The sequence below is a fragment of the Urocampus carinirostris genome, chromosome 18 (genome assembly GCF_059441175.1).
Source record: "Urocampus carinirostris isolate Australia breed hairy pipefish chromosome 18, RoL_Ucar_1.0, whole genome shotgun sequence".
NCBI classification, from domain to species: domain Eukaryota; kingdom Metazoa; phylum Chordata; class Actinopteri; order Syngnathiformes; family Syngnathidae; genus Urocampus; species Urocampus carinirostris.
The window spans coordinates 8488909-8511659 of NC_142366.1; the positions used below are offsets into that span (position 1 = coordinate 8488909).

The window sequence follows — 22751 nt, forward strand, 5'->3', positions numbered from 1 at the left end:
ACCATAATCTCAAAACATTGGATAGAGCAGGAATCAAACCCGGGTCGCAGAAGTGAGAGGACCAATGCCAAATCACTTGCCAACTAGTAATGAAGATGACATACAAAAAGGCATTTGTTTTTGTCATTATCACACTATTTTTATTCACAGTACCAGAGAAGAATGTTAAATAATGGAGAAAGTGAGCCCAAAAGATAGAAATAAATGCACGATGAGGGAAACAACTCTCTGGTTTATCTGATTATGACGGACTTTGAAAGACATTAAATAAATACCTTGGAAATTTTCTGTTGGTATTGTGTTCATAATTTAAGTCGGCAATACATGATTTTAATTATTTCTGAGAAAAAGCGAAACAAATGGTTAAACTAATTTTCAATCAAACAATAGTGGTGCGTATTATACACAAAGATGGTGGTTTAGGTTTTCCTTTCATTATCAGCAAGCCAATGCATATTTCAAGTTATAAGATTTTGTGTGCTAATCGTTTAATCTGTCTGTAAGTAAGCTGTCAGCTCATATGCTAGTTTGCATATCTAAGTCACAAACTTCTTTTTCTTACTTTATAAGTTTGCATTTTCTTTTAAGTTACTGCTCACTACGGTCATCAAATACTTCCATTATGGTTCAATTTTGTTGCATGAAAGACGACCATGTTTGTTACTTACAATGCTTAGTTTCAGCTAAGAAAAAGTCAAACAAAATTTTAATAATAAAATATCAGGGGTGCGCGTTATACTAGAATAAATACGGTAAATGGGCGTTGCAAAGAGAAAAAAGTGATTCGGTCGACGGCTTTCAAAGTACTTTCAGGGAAGTTATCTGAGGGGCACGAGCAGGAAGTGTCATTAAGCACATCTCAGTTGTCAAAGAAAAGTTGCAAGAGCGAGAGAATTAATGAAAGTGCTCAGATTGGCCACTGGGCACAAAGTGAATTCATCAGGATGATGATTGCGCCTCTCCAGAAGGGAAGTCCCCCAGGAAGGCCGCAACGTCTTCTCTGCAATATTATTGCAAAGCGCAGGTCGGATGACGCAGAGCGGACGGTTGACATTCTTCCCCACAGGGGGCTTTAATAACCTCTGCTGTGCCGTCATTAGCAAATTAGCATTTGGTAAGAATGGCTCCCGGTTTTCTGCTGCAGGTGAAATGGTAAGTGACGCCTTCATTAAATCTCATCAGTGATGGTGCGTCATTGCAAATGTAATAAATGAAACAATATTCCCTGTTGCCGGTGAGGGTCAGATTCAGAGCTGCCAAATATTGAAAATGGTATTCCGGAATAGAAAAAGACAATTTTCAAATTTGAAAAATATTCTTAGCAGCATTTAAGAGAGCCACATTTAGCTTGAAAGTGCTTTTTAGACAAAGTTATTTGGGCTTGTGTCTTAGACTTCTCAAGGGGACTCCAATGACAAGAGTGACACAGACTTCGTAAGTAGTTTTGTGCTTTACAAAAATGCACGAAACAAATGAATTTTAAAAATATACATGAGTTTCCACCAGTGGTATCAAATAATAAGTGTTTAAAAAATTTAAGTTACTTGCATTGACACTGTTAATTACCATCATGATCGTTCTGTTACCTCTCCAAACTTGTATGTGCATTATCCATAGCTTATTTTCTTTTGTCCGCTCCTCTTAAATAAAGGACTGTTGGGAATGGATGGTATACATCTAACAACGTTCAATGTGGTTTGAGTGCACCATCTGGGGCGGCATTAGCTCAGGAGGTAGAGCGCTCGTGGCGAAGTGTCCTTGGGTAAGACACTGAACCCTTAATGCCCCCAATAAGCAGGTTGGCGCCTTGCATGGCTGCACAGCCGCTATTGGTGTGTGAGTGTGTGTGAATGGGTAAATGTGAAGCACATTGTAAAGCGCTTCGGGAAGTCTTCATTGACTTGAAAAGCGCTACATAAATGCAGATCATTTCATTTCATTTTGGGGAAATGTAGGCATTGAATCAAAAGGGGAACATATAAAAAGAAACACTTTTCTACCATGACATTTTTGTCAAGCAGGTTTGAATCAAAAGACTAATGGGCCGTATGCGGCCCAAGGCTGTAGTTTGCCCAGGCCTGTTCTTGATGGGAATCTTTGTTTAAAGATGCACTGGATTGAAAGAAACATCTCCTGGGAGCGAGGAAATGCACAGGAAATGTATTAAACATGCCTTTGTATTCATACCGAGAGCACAATTTAAAGCAGGGGCGGGCTAACTCTGACCCGAGGTCCACAAGCAGGCCCGTCTCCCACTTAGAAATCATGGAGAGGTCCGACATGTTCATTGTAGGTGCATGTCCACTGTGAGAGAGATAAACTAAAAAGAAAAATCCAGAAATCACAATGCATGATTTTTTTAATAAATTATTTGTGTGATCCAACTCCAAATAAGTATTTGAACACGTGTGTATCATCTAGAATTCTGACCCTGAAAGACCTGTTGTTCCACCTGCACTCCATGTATCATCCTGAATGAGATGTACATTTTTGAGGTTGTTAGCTGCATAAAAACACCTGTCCAAGCCAACAATTAGTAAGATTGACTTGTAACATGGTGAAACCAAAGTGCTGTCCAAAGACACCAGAGACAAAATTGTACACCTCCAAAAGGCTGGAAAGGGCAAGGGAGCAATTGCCAAGTAGCAGTGTTCATTTTACCTCTGAAAAGTGATAGGACTCGCATGCTCAAAAATCTATGGGTCCCAACAGAGATCTATGGGTCCCCAAAATTTAGTGCTATCGAGGTTGAAATTGTAAATCGGCGACAAATATATACAGTGCATCCGGAAAGTATTCACAGCGCTTCACTTTTCCCACATTTTGTTATGTTACAGCCTCATTCCAAATTGTATTAATTTAATCTCTTATCTCAAAATTCGACACAAAATACTCCATTATGACAATGTGAAAAAGTGTTTTTAAACTTTTTTTTGAATTTATTAAAAATAGAAAACTAAGAAATCAAGTATTCACAGCCTTTGCCATGAAGCTCAAAATTGAGCTCAGGTGCATCTTTTTTCCTCTGATCATCCTTGAGATCTTTCTACAGCTTAATTGGAGTCCACCTGCAGTAAATTCAATTGATTGGACATGATTTGGAAAGGCACACACCTGTCTATATAAGGTCCCGCAATTGAGTGTGCATGTCAGAGCACAAACACCAAGCATGAAGTCAAAACAACTGTCTGTAGATCTGCAAGACAGGATTGTCTTGAGGCACAAATCTGGGGAAGGATACAGAAAAATTTCTGCTGCTTTGAAGGTCCCAATGAGCACAGTGGCCTCCATTATTCGTAAATGGAAGACATTTGGAACCACCAGGACTCTTCCTAGAGCTGGCCGGCCTTCTAAACTGAGCGATCGGGAAGAAGGGCCTTAGTCTGGGAGGTGACCAAGAACCCGATGGTCACTCTGTCAGAGCTCAAGCGTTCGTCTGTGGAGAGAGGAAAGCCTTCCAGAAGGACACCCATCTCTGCAGCAATCCACCAATCAGGCCTGTATGGTAGAGTGGCCAGACGAAAGCCACTCCTTAGTAAAAGGAACATGAAAGCCCGTTTTGAATTTGCCAAAAAGCACCTGAATGACTCTCAGACCATAAGAAACAAAATTCTCTGGTCTGAGGAGACACAAATTGAACTCTTTGGTGTGAATGCCAGGCGCCATGTTTGAAGGAAACCAGGCACCGCTCATCACCAGGCCAATACCATCCCTACAGTGAAGCATGGTGGTGGCAACATCAGGCTGTGGGGATGTTTTTCAGCAGCAGGAACTGGCAGACTAGTCAGGATAGAAGGAAAAATGAATGCAGCAATAGATAGAGATATCCTGGATAAAAACGTGCTCCAGAGCACTCTTGACCTCAGGCTGGGGCGAAGGTTCATTTTTCAGCAGGACAACGACCCAAAGCACACAGCCAAGATCTCAAAAGATTGGCTTCAGAACCACTCAGTGAATGTCCTGGAGTGGCCCAGCCAGAGTCCAGACTTGAATCCGATCGAACATCTCCGGAGAGATCTGAAAATGGCTGTGCACAAACGTCTCCGATCCAACCTGATTGAGCTTGAGACTTATTGCAAAGAAGAATGGGCAAAACTGCCTAAAGATATGTGTGCTAAACTTGTGGGATCTTATTCAAAAAGACTTCATATATTCTTCGTGGTTTGCTGTCCCGCCACAGTTGTAATGCCTTCTCAAGGTCCAATTGCAGCAACGGAATTTCCATAGCTAATTTGTGGTTTTCATTGTCGTTGTGCCGATCCAATGTGCTTTTCTGAAAGTTCGTATTGCGAAATGATTTATGCAATCCAGTTTTTTTGTCACGCTGGGTGCACGCATCACAGAACATGTAGCCTCCATTATCATCCTCTTCATAGCGTAACCAGGAATATAATTGAGTCAATTTTGGCAGAAAAGTCATTTTCTTGCTAGGAGTATTCTTTTGTTTATCTTTCGTCAAATCGTTCGCTTCAAAAACACGTGTTTTCCTTGCCTTTGCGGTCTTCTAAAGAAATTCTCCGCCGTTTTTTTCGTGCCGGAATTATTGCCGTTGTTATCACTTTCTGCATTCTGTTTTGACTTATTACTGACACTGAAGAAATTACAAATGTTTTGTTGATTTGCACCTAATACCAACGGAGTCATACTTCCCTTTCACTCGACAACCACCAAAACAAAGACGTCATCTCGAAGCAACGAGATCTCGTTTGCCGAGATCTGAGCGAGACCAAAAGAACAAAAGCGTATCTGCCTGACGAAAATTTTGGAGTGCGGTAAAAAAAAAAAAAAGTAATCGGGTAGCAATGACAATTGGGTGTCAAAAAAGTTGCGTCCCGGGGACGCACGTTGATTTGACACAATGCAAAAATGATGCGTCTAGGACGCAGGGATGCGGGAACAAAAAACACTGCAAGTCGCTTGGTGAAAAACGTCTACTGTTGGAGCGATCATTGTAAAATGGAAGAAGCTAAACATGATGGTCAATCTTAATCGGAGTGGAGCCCCATACAAGATATAAAGTTATTGTAGGGTCTCAATGATTCTAAGAAAGGTGAGGAATCAGCCCGGAACTACACGACAGGAGTTGGTCAATGACCTTAAAAGAGCACCACCGTTTCCAAGGTTACTGTAGGTGATACACTAAGATGTCAAGGTTTGAAATTATACATGGCACGAAAGGTTCTCCTGCTTAAATCAGCACATGTCAAGGCCATATTAAGTTTGCATTTGACCATTTGGATGATACAGAGGAGTCATAGGAGAAAGTTTTTTGGTCAGATGAGACCAAAATATAACTTTTTGGCCATAATTCCATGAAGCGTGTTTGGAGGAAGAAGAATGAAGAGTACAATGCGAAGAACACCATCCCTACTGTGAAGCATGAGGGTGCTTTGGGGCTATTTTCTGCACATGGGACAGGACGAGTAAACTGCATTAAAGAGAGGATGACTGCGGCAGACACAACAGCGACCAAAAGCACACAGCCAGGAAAACCAAAGATGGGCTCCGAAAAAAACATATCAAGGTTCTAGCAGGGCCCAGCCAGTCTCGAGACCTGAACCCAATCGAAAATCTTTGGAAGGAGCTCAAACTTCGTGTTTTTCAGTGACAGCACAGAAACCTGACTAAGTCGATATAGAGAAGATCTGTGTGGAAGAGTGGGCCAAGATCCATCCAGCAGTGTGTGCAAACCTGGTGAAAAACTACAGGAACCGTTTGACCTCTGTAATAGCAAACAAAGGTTAGTGTACCAAATATTGACATTCATTTTCTCTGGTGTTCAAATACTTATTTGCAGCTATATAACACAAATAAATTCTCAAAAAAAATGATGCATTGTGATTTTTGGATTTTTCTTTTTAGTTTATCTGTCTCACAGTGGACATGCGCCTACGATGAAAATTTCAGACCCCTCCGTGATTTCTAAGTGGGAGATTTTATATATATATATATATATATATATATATATATATATATGAATAGTCTAAAAGGTATATCTAAGAATATCAGCAGATAAAAAAAATATGAACTTAATTTTTTTTTACTTTGTTGCCTGGCCCTTTCTCGATTTTTTTTCTTCAGGTTTTGTAGCTTTTATAGAAAATACATTTTGTCATATGCTATAAAATGGGATTGTAAACTACAGAATCTAGCGCGTATTTGGTCTGGTTGACACAGGTGCATGTGTCATTTCATCAGCAAGACAACACCGAATCAGTGTCGTCTGAGACTAAAGAAGAAAAAGGAGACGGCACTCAACCAGGTGTGACTGACAAATGCGAACATTTCAACCTAATGGATGCTCTCTCTCGTCTCCATCGCATCTCATTAGCTTGCTAATGAAGCTCACTCACGTGCAGAGCGCAGAAAGGCAGCCCACGGCGAAGACAAAAAAGCCCTCACACGCCAAACCTCGATTCAAAAAGGAAAAAAATAAAAACAACGGCCGTCTTGCTTTTCAGTCCATCTGTCTCCTTCTTGCCATCGGGAGGATCCCACACAGGGGGGGTGAAAAGTCAAGCTTTTTCAATCCAAGAAAACTTTGAGATTTGTGCAACTTTTGTTTTTTTCCTCTATGTAAATGTTTTATTCTCATATTTTAACTTACTGTTTATTTCAAGTACTGTGTTTTTTCTGCGGCATAAGGCACACATGATTTTAAGGCGTGCCCACCAAAAAGAAGTCGTACATTTTTTTCATATGCAAGGCGCACTGGACTATAAGGCATGTGCAATTGTTACTACAGTAAGAGGCACTATGTTGTGTATAACATTTGCTCATTTTACACACTGATTTTTATTAGTGCAGTGACGGATCACTCGTAACAAGCTAATAAGGATCACAAGAGATGGGATGAAACAAGAATCGAACACAGGCCGCGGCAGTGAGAGCACCGACATCTAACCGCTAAAGATACAGATGACGTAAAGTGTATGCCCCCTCCTGGCGTCTGTGTCTTTCTGTATATTGCATTTAAGGTCATACCACAACATCTCAATGGGATTCAAATCCAGACTTTGACTTGCCCACTCCAGAACCTTCATTTTGTGTTTTACTTTTTATTTTTTTGCCATTCAGAAGTGGACTTGCTGGTGTGCTTCTAATCATTGTCCTGCTGCATGATCCAAGAGCGCTGGAATTTGAGCCCACTAACTGATGGTTGGACGTTCTCCTTCAGGATCATCTGGTAAACACCAGGATTCATTATTCCCTCAACCACAGTCAGTTGTTCTGGTCCTGAGGCAGCAAAGCAGCCCCACACAACCACACTGCCACCACAATCCTTTACTATTGGTATCCTGTTCTTTTTGTCAAATGCTGTGCCATTTTTACACCAGATGTAGTGGGCTGCACACTTTCCAAAAAGTTCAACTTCTGACTCATTAGTCTGCTAAATGGTTTTCCCAAAAATCTTGAAGATAATCAATATGCCTTTTGGCAAATTTGACTTGTCCTTTTGTGACAGCAGTGGTTTTTGCCTAGGAACTATCCCATGGATACCATTTTTGGCCAGTATCATTCTGATAGTGGAGTCAGAAAACTGACCTTAATTAGGCTACTTTTCTACCTCAGGACCAGGACAACTTGCTATGGTTGACGGAAAAATGAATTATGGTGTTTACACTAACAAATTTACCTTTGAATTCCTAAAAGCAAACAAAATGAAGGTTTTGGAGAGGTCAAGTCAAAGTCGTATTTAAATCCAATTGAACCCCTAATGAGGCAGCATGGCGGCGCAGTGGTTAGCCCGTGTGCGGCACAGTTCTGAGGTCATGAGGTTAAACCTCCTGTGTGGAGTTTGCAAGTTCTTCCCGTGCTTGCGTGGGTTTCCTCCCACATTCAAAAAACATGCATTATAGGTTAATTGGCCAGTCTAAATTGCCCCTAGCTGTGAATAAGCGAGAGAATTGTCTGTCCCTGTGTGCCCTGCGACTGGCTGGCAACCAGTTTGGGGTGTCCCCTGCCCACTGCCCAAAGATGGCTGAGATGGGCTCCAGCATCCCCGCGACCCTACTCAGGATAAACGGTGCAGATAATAGATTCATGGATGAACCCCTAATGCCCCCCAAAAATCAGGCATGCGCATTGCATGACTGTTTCTGCTTTTGGTGTGAGAATGGCTAAGTTTGAAACACATTGTAAAGTCCTTAGGGAGGTCTTCAGTGACTTGAAAATCGCTATATAACATGCATTTACCGGGTGTTGTGGTGTGACCATAAACAGGTAGTTCATGCTAGATAGCCTTCCAAAATGACAGATTTTAAACAATTCTGCAAAGATGAGTGAGCCAAAAGACTCCTTACCAATAATCGTGAATGTATTGGTTATTGCCGCAAAATGTGGCCCAAATCTTTATTAGGTTCAGGGGGAAATTACTTTTTCACATAGGTTTTGATTTTGTTTTGTGCTTTATTGAATGGAAGTAAAAACTGCATTTTGTATTTCATTGGGTTGTCTCTCTGTGATACCAAAATTGGTTTGATGATGTGAAACCTTTGTAAGGGATAACAAAAAACGGAGAAATCAGGCAGGGGGCAAAAACTTTTTCACGGTACTGTAAGAGAAAGCATTAGATTTTATCTCATTAACACGCGTGCCAGAAACAAACATTAGAGAATGGAGAATAACGAAAGTCATCCTGAAAGATATGGAAAAAATGCAAAAGAGCACGACAAGGAAAACAACTCTTTGGTGTATCTGGTCATGAAACAGACTTTGCGTTTCTTCAGATGTTTCAGAACAACTTTTCTCCATTCTCAAACATTAGTTTTTGGCACTGTGAGTAAAATTTGTCTCATAATGAGATCAATTCTGCGTTCCATGTGTTATCTGTATCACTGGTGGTCTGGCAGTTGAGTGTCTGCAATTTTTGTCAGCAATGTCTTTAAATCAATCATTTCAGAAATACAGTAGCACTGTATATCGTAAAACCCTGTGTAATATTTTGCAATACATAAAGCCTACTATCACATTTCTGGCCAATTTGAGGGTTTTAGGTGCGCCTTATACAGTAGTCTGCAAAATACAGTAGTTAAATTTCCACCCACTTCTAACCATATGTCATACTTAACTACCATTCTATTCTCTAGAAAATATCAATGCAGCATTTTTAATGTCCAAGTACTTTAAATAAAATCAATATACAGTGTTAAAGCTCTTGTGTAGGATAATAATGTGTCATAAATCATGACTCGAACTATGGCCTATCTGGCTTTATAATTCGACCCACTGAACAAAAAAAGATTTTAAAAAGTACCATTAAAATATATCATTGTGGTTTTGGTGCTGGTCCTGGCTCCAATGTCCCTTTGTGGACCCCTACTCATAAAATATTGTGTCGGGCATTAGTAGAATAGAATAGAATAGAATAGAATAGAATAGAATAGAATAGAATATACCTATATTGTCTTTGTTACAACATGGGTTGAATATATTGTGACAACGAAATTGGAAGTGGCACTCGAGTTCCACGTTTTACAGTGAAGATAAAGAAAACAAAGAGATAAAGGAACAAAGAAGATGTTTGTACTGTCCTTGTTGCATTGGCTTTGTTTTCCTCCGAGGGGGGTATGTATAAGGGGGTGAGGGACAGACAGAGATGGCCGGATCCAACTAGATGTTTGATCTTACTGTACACACATTAAGTGCATTAAACAATGCAATTGTCAATTTTAATAGCATTTTTTTAAATGTGCATTTTCTGTATCGACACATTTATTTATCAAGTATTTATTTTATTAATCAAGAGATCAATGGCATGCGAAATAAAACATTTTAGCAACCAAAGTTTTTCGTAATTAAAAAAAAAAGTTATTTTGGTGCCGCTATGTCATTTTATGGCCCCATTCGCCTGTATCTGAATATTTTGATCATGTTTTTTGTTTTATTCATCAATGTATCAAAATACCTATTTGATGCATATTGTCAAATTAAGTACTTATAAAATATAATTTTGCTTGATATGTGAATGTTTCAAAACCAGTTTGAAATGGTATATTCATAAAAAAATATAAAATGAAATATAAATGCACATAAAAATGTCTTCATAGAAGAGAATATCTTTTTTAGTCCTGCACTGCCAATATAGAGGATCAGACTGTCGCTATATCAAATCAATGGTTTTTTTCCCCTTCTTTGGTTGTTTTTGTAACTCTATGCGGCCCGCCACTCAAAATGTTTCCTCATCCTTGGAATATACAGACTAGATTAAATGTCCTGGAGCCTTAACTATTGATTTGAATAATATTTACTGTGCATCTTGCCACAATACATAATTGAATTTGCTAAACAGGTTGATATAAAAGTGAAACAATTTGCCTGAAAAGACAATCACGAGCCAATATTCTCCTATTGGGACAGTAGCCCCAGCAATAAATTTAAAAAAACTACATTTTCAAAGTAGCATCCTTGTGTTTCAGTTCCATCCAGCAATTGTATTTTGAAATGAGCACCACTTCCACGAAAGGTTTAAAAAGACCTTAGTTCTAAAAGCTTCATTTCAGTAAATCTCCAGCTAATCCCCCTCAGATTAAAAAACTCATATTTAAAAAGGGATTACCTTTGTGACCGTGTCCAAGAAACGGGAACAATAATGAGCCGGGATTGAAGACTGGAGAGGGAGATGGGCACGTTTAGCGACTTCAAATACCCGCACAAGAAAAGAATCAAGACGGGGAGTTCAAGTGGCAAATTGAAACATTTCACTTGAATTAAGAAGATGATTTTTTGTAAATCCTTCCATCCATCTGCAGCTGCTCCCTTTTTTCGGAGACACCATCCATTATTCATCATAGTTTTCCTCCCTACATTTTCAAATTATAAGTCCTGCAACTTTATTCATCATCATTTTCCTCTCTTCTTCTTTAAATTTTAGTCATGCAACTTTTTTTTTATGTGCTTCGTCAAACACCTTTTCAGGTTAAGATGAAAAGACGGGGCAAGATGGTCTTGTGTCTCTGCTGCAGCTTTTTAATTGACTGCTAACATTCTCGGCCTAGTTGAAAGCAAATACAGACCAGTTTCATCAATAATTCATGTCAGCAAACACAACAGCAGGTGTGAACGCCGCCGACACTTCGTCTCCGTTTCACTTGATGTTTTCGTTTGGCCGTGTGTGAATAAGCAAAAAAAAAAAAAAAAAGGCAACAGGTTCTCTTATGAGAAATTCTGGCATTTCATTTGGCTTGAACAGGTTGAGCATTATCATGATTATGTGCATGAGAAATCCAGCGCAATGACGGGCACAATTTAATGAGATCCAGGTTCTCGTCTCCGCTTTAATATCTATTATTACGTCTCCGGCAGGAAAGGACGGCGAGGTTAAGGCCTTTTGGAAATTGCTTCCTTTCTTTATCTTGATTATGCGTCGGACAATTGAACCGCAATCTCAACACTTCTGCCACATTATCTCGCTCGTTGACTTGGAGACGACTAGGAAGATCAAACCCGGAAGACTTTTGACGTCGCCACCTGTCGTCTTTGATATGCGTTAAAGTAAAATTCAGAGAATAGTGTTGGAAAAGGCGTTAGCCATTTTAGTCCAAAGGCTGAGTTTTTTTTTTTTTTTTTTTGCAGCTTCACCATGCTTAAGGCTCAATCTGATTACTCCTCCTTCCCCTCAAATCTATCCCTTACTTTAGCACGGCAGGTTTACAATGAGAGTAAGAAAATATAAATCCTCTGCAAAGTAAATCTATATATCTATCTATATATCTATCTACCCTGGTCATATCCCTCGAGAGGGGTGACCGACAGCAAGACAAAAACAATAAACAAATGGAACTAAAAAAAAGCAATAATTAGCAAAAAACACACAAACTTTTTTTGGGGACCATGGCCAACCCAAATGCCCAAACAACTTAAGCACTTGGCACCCAAGTTGGTCATGCTTTCGTCCCTCCAGATGAAACGGGACACAAGAAAGCGGCCATATCACTCGGGTCAGGGTGACACAACACACTCTTCTGTTCAACAGCAGGGCCCGACAGCTTTCACTGGTATACCCCTGCCGCATCATACAGGTGCCGTGGCCATCCCACTATCTTTCCACAACACCTCATCACTCATTCCTACCAAAAACAAGAGCTCTAACTTCCGCTGCATTTAGAGCTTTTTCCTGCAGTGCACTGATAACACCATCCATACACATCAATTGTGGCCTTCCTCTTGGTCTCTTTTCATTTACTTCTGTTCTGTAGATCCTGTTCAACATTTGTTCCTCATCCAACCTCTTCATGTGTCCAAACCAAACGAGTGCTCTCTCATCCACACGCTAGCTCAGTTCCACTGCTACTCCAGTTCTGTCTCTCACAATTTCATTTCTCAATCCATCCAATCTTGTCACTCCTAACATACTCTTCAAACACTTCATCTCAAAAACGTTTAATTTCCTTTTCAAATGTGCGTTCAGGCTCCAAGTCTCTGCACCATACAACACAGTCGGCACAATCAGACTCTCATAGAGCACCCGAAACCTTGCTTCGTTGATTCACTCTGTGCAATACCTCACACTCCATTCCACCAACTGCAACCATATCGCAACCCAAGTACCTAAAGCTTTCAACTTCTTCCAGCACCTGTTCATTTAACCTTATTTCCAACGTCATGCCCACTCCATCACGTGAACACTTCATCACCTTACTTTTACCAACATTCACACATAACTTATGCCTATCACACACTCTTCCAAACTCAATTAGCAAACCTTCTCAATTTATCCTCAGAAACGTAAATGGTAAAGTAAATCGTGAAGAAAAAAGTGAGGGACACAAGCTACTATACAGTGAGTCAGCTCAGGAGCACCCTAGTTATTCCTTAGCCACGCCCCCCTCAGCATTACTAACAAACTGGAAAGAATCGAGGGAACAAACAAATTATATAATTTATCTTGTAAACACAGGGAAACAGGAGATAATATCAAGAAGAATAAACTACAGTGCATAACTGTCTAAATACATTTATTTTTTTGCAAACAATGTAAGAACATGTGCACCAAATACTACGCTTTAATTCATTTTACAAAGAGAGTGATAAGATCTAGTGTTGGCGTGAGGTTTGTTTTTTTGCATGTGTAAAAAGAAAGAACAGTCAGGTTACCCTCGACAACTAGTCCCCAAGAGGCCAGTCTAAGTGTTGGGACACCCCCTTTTAAAGAGAAATTCTATCAAGTTCCAACAATGCCCGAGGCTGCATTAAATCTACAGTCAAATTTAACCCAACAGTGTTTTTATTTATTCTGTAGATTATTAGTAAAGAAACTTCAATAAATCAGAGAGTGTGTGCGTGTTTTAATTAACCCTCATAGCATACAGGTCCACAGTATGTACATTTTCATGCTTTTTGTATTTCAAATCAAAGAAACAGCATTAAAAAGTAGACACTTTGAAGCCCAATGTTTACACAGGTTGTGAGAATATGTAGATTTTCAAAATGGCATTGTGCTATTAACTATACGTTATTACATTTGGGAGCCAACCACGTACTATACACACAATGTGCTATATACATTATTTGGACGTAGAGATATCCATTATAACTTATTATCCTTGACTTATCATGAACCTGGTGTATTTCAATGCATTACCCAGGATTTTGGTATTTTTCTCTTAATTGCCATGGAGTCAAATAAAAAAAACGTGTTGCCAAAGCCTGAATATTTTAATAATAATAATAATATTAATGATAATAATAAAAATTATTATTATAATTATTATTAAAACCAAAGTGTTTGACAAAAAAACAACACACATAAAAATGAATGCTAAACACTAATGTGTATAATACCCGTTTCCTACCACCTTATCTACAGATCTCATTACATTTTGACTTATAACACAAAACAAAAATGAAGAAAGTGAAATCGTTTTTATGTGTAGCAAAATATTTAACCGCCAAAAAAATATCAGAACCGTAAACTCACTTTTAAAACTGTAGTCAATATTTTTTTTTCTCTTCAAATCTTTGAAAATGATCAACATTACTAATGTAAAAATAATATACAAGATGCCCAAAAGGCTGCCCGGTGTGTTAACATAAATATGTCATTATTATTTTGCTTTTTACTTTATATATTTTATGAATTTGTTTTTTCTCTGTATTCCTCCATCACTTATTGTTTCCGTGTTAAGTTTTTTGTGTTTGACAGTTTAATGCCAATTTTATATAAAACTTTTATTTTATATAGAACTATCAAAAACAGTAAAAATAATTCACTTAATAGGTGCGTGTCGCCAACACTTAACTAAAAAGGTTCTTCATCCATTTTACGGATATAATGATGTAAAAATGTATGTGGTGCTCCAAAAAGGCTGGACGAGTTCAAAAAAGGATAAACTTGCCTCTTCACTTTGATTAGTCAATCAATTTTTTGTTAAGATAATTTATTGACCACCCATATTTCTCTACACACTACAGTTTATTGTTTTAACCAATGTGACTGTTCTGAAATGAACGATCTTAAAATATTGTTACATAATAAACCTCAACAAATGCAACTAAGATTGACATCGTAAGCAGGAAGTTTGTTGTTAATTCCTAGAGGAATCATTCCCTTGCCCCCACAGAGAAATGTAATGTTAAAAAGATGAAGTTGGTAGGTCAAAGAGGAAGTCATGAAATTATTCTACACCCAAATGATAAATGTCAAGCTATTGCAAAAAAATTGAATGCACTTTACAGATGAAATACTCATAATAAATGAACAGGTTGGATCAACTCCCCTGCTGACCTTCTTATGTCCTTGGGATCTCTCCAGTCCGGTCTTGGTGCCTCCTTGCACTCTATCTTTCAATACTTCCTCAATCGAAAGTGAGGATGCGCCATCTTTGTAAAGCCAAAACTGGCGAATTACATCTCATTATTTTCCAGGCTTTAGAAGTCGGATGTGCGCATGTGATTTTGCATTATTGACAATTGTAATGAAAGCCACTAAAAGCAGGACAACTAAATTAAATTTCCATCTCAAAGTGCTGAATATTACGGATGCCTTTTCCCTCTCGTTCATTCTTTTTATCCGAAAGCATCAGTCGTTGGTTGGAAAAAAAATATGCAAATGCGAGGCATGTTTCATGTCTGGATGTCTTGCTTAAAATAATAAGAGTGGACGTCTGGAAAGGTAACGTGGCCAACTTTCATCTCCGTGTGAAGCTCGACTAGCCAACGAAATGTTTACGACGCTTCTTTGAGCCAGACCGAAGCGCGTTCGCCGCTTTTGATTGGAAGTGACTTAAAACAAACTCCACTGGCGAGACCAATTAAAAAATATATATAGAGGCAGGCTTCAGATGAGTCAAAACGTACCTGGCCGTTGAAAAGCAGTCGACCGAAGAGCTGCCGGGCCTCATCCAAGCCGCCCTCAAGATAAACAGCGCCTGAAACAGACACTAATATTATTACTTCAGAAACAAACTTCAATCCAAAACCGTCACCAAAAAATGATACTAGGCAATCAAACTGTAAAACGCATTCCTCTCCTTTAGTGCCTTCAGGAAGTGAAATTATACCAGTTACCCAGCCATTTCCGTTGCATTGGGAAGATCTTCCTTCCTTTTTTTGGTAATCTCATTTTACCTGGGTTTGTAAACGTTTCACTGAATCTAAATTTTACACGGAAAGAGAGCTAGCATTCAACTCAACTCAAATTTGTCATTGTCTAAAAAACAGCTACTTCAATTACATATAACAGCTGCCAATGTCTCTGTTTTAGTAAAGAAGCCGATTCTTTATTTTAAATCACCCAGTCTTGTCAAAAATACCAAATTTAGACAATTAGAGCCTCTGGAATTTCCTTGGTGCTGCACGTTCCTCATGTCTATTACATAACATAAAATTGTTACAAGACGAGTCCAGCAAAGTTTGTACATTGTTGACACTGTTCCCCTACAATACAATGAGCTGTGTACAACAATAAATTACGAAGAAGTTATTTGATGGTTGTTTCAAAATGCTGTGCAGGAGACGGTATGCAGTTGACCAAATTGGTACCTAGGGATTCATTTAAAAAACACCTTTATTTTAAACCACTTATATTCTGACATAAAGAACACCAATCCTGTCAAACGCATCTTTTTTTAATGTGTCCTGCAAGGTTGGTGCATAGCTGACTTGGTTCCTCCATAATATTCCCCCTTTTGATGATTTTGAAATATAAGGAACCCCGGTCTTGTCAAAAACACAAAATTTGGACTATGCAAGTGTCCAGAGCCTTGATCTAGCAAGTTCTTAAGGTCACTTATAGAACAGTCAAGTCATGTTTATTTGTATAGCCCTTAATCACAAAGAGTCTCAAAGGGCTGCTGCCTTTGACACTGTGGACCATAATATCTTACTAGAACGGTTGGAAAAATGGATTGGTCTCTCAGGAACAGTCCTCTCATGGTTCAGATCCTACCTCTCTGATAGGACGCAATGTGTTAAATATGGTGAAATGACATCTGAGCCCTTTGGTGTTAGGCAGGGTTCAGTACTTGCCCCCCTTCTTTTCAGCATTAACATGCTTTCATTAGGTGATATTATTCGCAAGTATAATATCAGTTTCCATTGCTACACAGATGACACTCAACTATATCTTCCGATGGAGGAATCTGCCACACTAAACTGTGGAAATTTGGAGGCCTGCCTCACTGAGATAAAAGAATGGATGTCACTCAACTTCTTGCGCTTTAAATCTGAAAAGACCGAAATGTTAGTTATTGGTCCATCTAAATGCCGTGATTTGTTCTCAAACTGCTCTGAACATTGACAAATGTAATATAACCCAGAGTGACTCAGTCAAAAATGTAGGTGTCATATTTGACCCCGATCTGTCTTTTCAAACCCAGGTTAAGAATATTACTGGAACAGCTTTTTTCCATCTTCGCAACATTGCTAAAATTTGCCCTATGCTGTCTCCGGTCTCCCGAAGTCCAAAATCAAGAGCCTTCAGCTGGTACAAAATGCTGCAGCGAGGCTTTTAACTAAGACAAGAAGATTGATCACATTACCCTGATTTTCGCTAACCTGCATTGGCTCCCTGTTGGCTTCAGCTGTGATTTTAAGGTTCTGTTGGTAGTAAACAAAATCATGCATGGACTTGCTCCCTCATATCTTTCAAATTAAATTTCCCCTTATGTTCCGGTCCGGAGCCTTTGCTCTGAAAATGCTGGTCTACTAGTGATCCCAAGAGCCAAGAAGAGATCCGCAGGTTCGAGAGCGTTCTCCATTCGGGCCCCGGTGCTGTAGACTGCTCTTCCCCCTGAGATTCGATCTGCAACCTCAGTGGAAATGTTTAAATCAAAGCTTAAAACACACTACTACTCTGTAGCATATGAATAACCTATATTTTATGTTTACAATATCTGTGTATTATTTGCCCTCGTGTAGGTTTTAGATCAAAGGATGGTGTCGTCACACAACATCCTCTCCAGATATGTCATACAACATTGAGTGTTTCTTCACAGTAACGTTTGATAAAAAAAAACAACACAATCATAAGTAGTAAATTCACTGAAGAATTGAAAATGTTAGTATTGACATAACTAGCAAACATTTGAGTCTAGCGTGTTTCTTTTGGGCTCCCAAAGCAGACTAATGAGGATGAGCAATCTAGCAAATGGATAGAGGAATTGCGACATTAAAAACAGCGGCATTAGTATTGCTTTGCATTTCGGGCATGCAAAAACACCCGAGGGGTTGAGTGAAGAGCAAGGAGAAAATAAATAAATAAAAGAGCTGGCACAAAAAATGACTTGGATTCTCCCGACTGTAAACTTGAAAAGCCACAGCAAATATTTAAAGACATAAAATATCACACGGCTTTGTTTATCCGACTTGGAAACAAAAAGACATTTTTATGCAAGCTCCGCACAAAAAAAAAAGAAAAGAAAAGACGGGTAAGGGAAAATAAATTGGACAAAAGGACCGTTCCAGAATGGAAGAGCGCTGGCGGCATGGCCGACATCACAAATTCGCTAGCTAGCGCTCTCTCTGTGGGGATGATTTGCAGCATCTGCCGCTTTTTCTCCTCGCTCTCTTTTGTTCCTTTTGCAACTATCAGAGTGCCTGTAAGCGCTCGCCGCCATCACACTTAGGGCGGCTCATTCAATTTGGAAGGTAATAAGCACCTGGCAAATTGTGTACACAATCACGCCGCCCTTTTTATGAAGCGCCGGCGCATTTTACGCCCGACATCAAAAACATACAAGGGATTCATCATCAGGGGAGCGAAAGTGCTTTCAGATGGCAAACAGGCCATTCGCCGCAAAAGCCCATCACGAAATACAAACAAATGACAATCGCCAACGCACGTTAGCGTGCCCTTGGCGGGTAAATTGTCGACAAGGAAAAAGTGTGATTAAGTCTCCTGACGTCGCTGCACGCAAAACGACCCGTTTTGATGGAGTACAAAAAAAACCTTTGAGATTCCTTGTGATTAAGGGCAATACAAATAAACACGACTTGACTATTGATGCTTTTGTTTTAAGACTTGAGTGCTAAGGTTTATTATCCCACGCCATAGATACAGTAGCTTGCGAAACTGTTTCGCCCCCTTGAACTTAGTGACCTTTTGCCACATTTCAGACTTCAAACAAAGATATAAAACTGTAATTTCTCGTGAAGCATCAACAATAACTGGGACACAATCATGAAGTGGAACACGCTTTATTGGATATTTTAAAAATGTTTAACAAATAAAAAACTAAAAAGTGGGTGTGCAAAATTATTCAGCCCCTTTACTTTCAGTGCAGCAAACGCTGTCCAGTATAACAATCAGTCTATACTGCACAAATCTGGCCTTTATGGAAAAGTGGCAAGAAGGAAGCCATTTCTGAAAGATCCATAAAAACTGTCATTTAAAGTTTGCCACAAGCCACCTAGGAGACACACCATAAATGTGGGGAAATTTTTTTTTTTGAACTTTTTGGCAAAAATGCAAGACATTAGGTAAAAAAGCAGCACAGCTCATAACCCTCATCACCAGAGTCAAACATGGTGGTGGCAGCATCATCGTTTGGGCCTGCTTTTCTTCAGCGGGGACAGAGAAGATGGTTAAAATTGATGGGAAGATGGATAGAATGGATGGAAGAAAACCTGATAGAGTCCGCAAAAGACCTGAGACTGGGACGGAGATTTGTCTTCCAACAAGACAATGATCCAAAACATAAAGCAAAAGCTACAATGGAATGGTTCACCAAAAACATATCATCGGGTTAGAATGGCCAAGTCAAAGTCCAGACCTCAATCCCATTGGGAATCTGTGGAAAGAACTGAAAACTGCTGTTCACAAACGCTTTCCATCCAACCTCACTGAGCTCGATTTGTTTTGCAAGGAGGAATGGTCAAAAATAACAGTTTCTCGATGTGCAAAACTGAGACATACCCCAAGCGACTTGCAGCTGTAATCGCAGCAAAAGGTGGCGCTACAAAGTATTAACTCAATAGGGCTGAATCATTTTGCACACCCACTTTTTTTCTTTTTTACTTGTTAATAAAGTTTAAAATATCCAATAAAGTGTGTCCCGCTTCATGATTGTGTCCCACTTATTGTTGATTCTTCACAAGAAATTAGTTTTTTATATCTTTATGTTTGAAGTCTGAAATGTGGCAAAAGGTCACACACTTCAAGGGGGCCAAATAGTTTCGCAAGCCACTGTATATACAGGAGACTAGATACGCCCCCTCCGCCCTTCCCCAACACCATTCCTACTGCGAGCGTAAGCTAGTCAAGGAAAAGGATCAGAATCTTGCAGTAGATGTGGTCGGAGACCAAAATAATCAAGTGGGTGCCGGCTCATTGTTCAGCCAATGGATGCACCCAACACCGTAACATAGTTGCGTACCATAGATAGATAGATAGATAGATAGATAGATAGATACTTTGTTCATCCCCGAAGGGAAATTCACATTTCCAGCAGCATGATTTTTGCATTTCGGAGATGGAATATGAGCTTGCTCTGTCCACTCCACGCATCGGCCCGGTATAGCAGTACCTCCGGGAACGGTGCATTCGCAATGATCGCAGCAAGGCTTTAGGGCTAGGACCTTAGCTTGGCCTTTTGGCTGAGAGTAAGTGTCCCGGCTCCTAGGCTTTGTAGCGTATTATGAACTGACCGATAACGGATAATGGATAATGAATAACAAAGATAGATCAATAACCCTTAAAAACCCCAAAACCCCCCCTGAGCTGAGAAGCTGGAATAGCTTTTCATAGGAAAACATATTTTTGGCTCTATTTTTTTCGCTATTTAATCCTTTTTGATACCTTTTAAACTGTGTAGGTTGTTGAACTGAGACATACTGTTTTTTTGAACTGTGAACTTCGTTCAGTTGATTTTTGCAATTGGGAGATGGAATAAGAGCTTGCTCTGACGACATTATGAACTGACCGATAACGGATAATGGATAATGAATAACGAAGATAGATCAATAACCCTTAAAAACCCCAAAACCCCCCCTGAGCTGAGAAGCTGGAATAGCTTTTCATAGGAAAACATATTTTTGGCTCTATTTTTTTCGCTATTTAATCCTTTTTGATACCTTTTAAACTGTGTAGGTTGTTGAACTGAGACATACTGTTTTTTTGAACTGTGAACTTCGTTCAGTTGATTTTTGCAATTGGGAGATGGAATAAGAGCTTGCTCTGACGACGCATCGGCCGGGTATTGCAGTACCTCCGGGAACGGTGCATTCGCACTGATCGCTGCTTGGCCCTGTGGCTAGGACCTTGACCCAGCCTCTTGGCTGAGAGCAAGTGTCTCGGCCTCTTGACTTTGTAGTGTATTATGATTTGACCGATAACGGATAATTGATAAAGATTATAAAACAATAAACGTCTACAAACGTCTGTTCTTTTTATGATTAAATTGTTTTCTTCCATTTGTATATATTTGTCATCATTTTCCATAACAACAGCACGCGTTGACGTTAACAAAAAGGTTAACCACATTAAATTCGGTTGTAAAACGAAAAAGTTATGATTTATATTCAATGTACAGTACATACTTTGCCTTAAAGGGATTATAAAACACTTTTTTCCCCCAATCAAGCACAGAATGTGGAGTGTTCCTTTGCACAAGCATGCAGATACATTTCAAAATATTACAAGCACCGTGGATCTTGAGAAATTATTTTTTAAAGTAGACCGTTTGACCACATATTTCCTAGAGCTGTGATGTCACCAGAAGATGGAGCACCAAAACAAACATCGTCTCCCGTTGAAAAATAGATGGCGATTGTAGTAATCAGCGAATGGCTAAATCTCATTTACACTTGGAGTAATTGGAACTTTGCTTACCGTGTCATTGGGGGACTTCTGATTGTTTTGTCAGAATTGCGTGCTTTGACCATCAAAGGGTAAGTTTACCTGCTGCCATGTCCAGCATTTGACCCTTATTTACCTTCTCCTCCTTTTAAGTCTGTGATTCTGACTTTTCCTTTTGTGTTTTTCGCCGCTTGTCTTGCAATTAATGTCATATTATCCAGATATCTCCCTGTTAGCATGCGGGCTCCCGACAGCTTTTGGTTTTGTTTGGTCTCGGTAGGCCCCGTTAGCAGTTTGCTAGCTGACCAGCCTTCCGCACACACTGCCTTTTCTCGAGGTTGCGTTCGTTGATGTGGTAATTTTGTGTTGTTGGCTTGCGGTTCTCATGGCTGTATACTGAATGTTTTCGGTCAGCCAGCCTACTGTTTTTTGTATGCCTATTGGTCCCTGTTCGTCCTCTATAGCATCTGGCTAGCCTGCCATGATCATTTGGTATATATAGAACTAAGTTTTTTGTTGTTGGCTCCCTCTTATCATGGCTGCCTAATATTAGCATGCCTTTGGTCTGCCAGCCTCTCAAACAATCCTGGTTAACATTTTTTAGCAGTTAGCCACCTTGCCCTGTCCCGGCTGGTTTAACCCTTGATAGCTATCTGTGTGTTATTTTCTGCCAGTTCAACCCATTTTGGCTAATCGCCATTTGTTATACAATTGCTGAACCCACCTGCGACACAAAAGCTAGTCATTCTCCACAAAAACAACCAAAACGTTGCTAAAAACACTCAAAACCTTTTCAACTAATTAACATGTAAACCAATACAGTGACTGGCTTGTTGGGTACTGGTGTTCTTCACATAACGTCAGAGCTCAGGAAATCAAAGGTAACAGACTGGCTTTGAAATGCATTATCTCAGAAAATAATTGGAGCAATATACATTAGATAGATAGATAGAGAGGTAGAGAGATAGACAGAGAGAAAAGGAGATAGATATTATGCAAACAACATCTCCCATCTTCTTACAATTTTGTATGTTTTAGAATTTACTTATCCCTTGAACAGGGATGTTGACCCGACCAATATGGCCACCACGCTACTTCACGGGCCGCCGCAGCACGCTGAAGTAGCTTATCTTCTATAGATATCTTTGGGTAGTAGCTAGCTATAATTAGGCAAGGTGCAGGACAAACCTAGAATTGCAAATTGTTTGATTGCAGAACTCTTAACAATTTCATAAAAAAACAATGCCTCTTATTTCGTAAAATGTCACTCTCATGTGGCCTCATAGGGACATTTGGGATTATTTAGCACACCCTAGCGCTAAAAAACACGAATTTCATTCAATAAAACTAAATGGATACATATGGAACTCCAGTGCTGAGATTTTTTTTTTCTGTAGGGAGTCCAGACTCTAAAATAAAAGCTGCAGAACTCTGAACAATTTCATTAAAAAACTATGCTTCCTATTTTGGAAAAAACAATACAAAACGACCCATTTCAGCAGAAAAAAACACTTCT

General features: G+C 39.5%; 1 protein-coding gene and 1 pseudogene across 1 annotated transcript in view; one reads left to right on the top strand and one right to left on the bottom strand.

The window, feature by feature from the left end:
* Positions 1 to 22751, bottom strand: part of drosha (drosha ribonuclease III) — a 182847-nt gene that overhangs the window by 73440 nt on the left and 86656 nt on the right. Inside the window, exon 23 of the mRNA XM_088322279.1 lies at positions 15298 to 15368. Within this exon, the coding sequence (XP_088178405.1) occupies positions 15298 to 15368 (71 nt within the window). The remainder of the gene's footprint in view (positions 1 to 15297; positions 15369 to 22751) is intronic.
* Positions 19848 to 19986, top strand: LOC148348267 (U2 spliceosomal RNA; annotated as a pseudogene).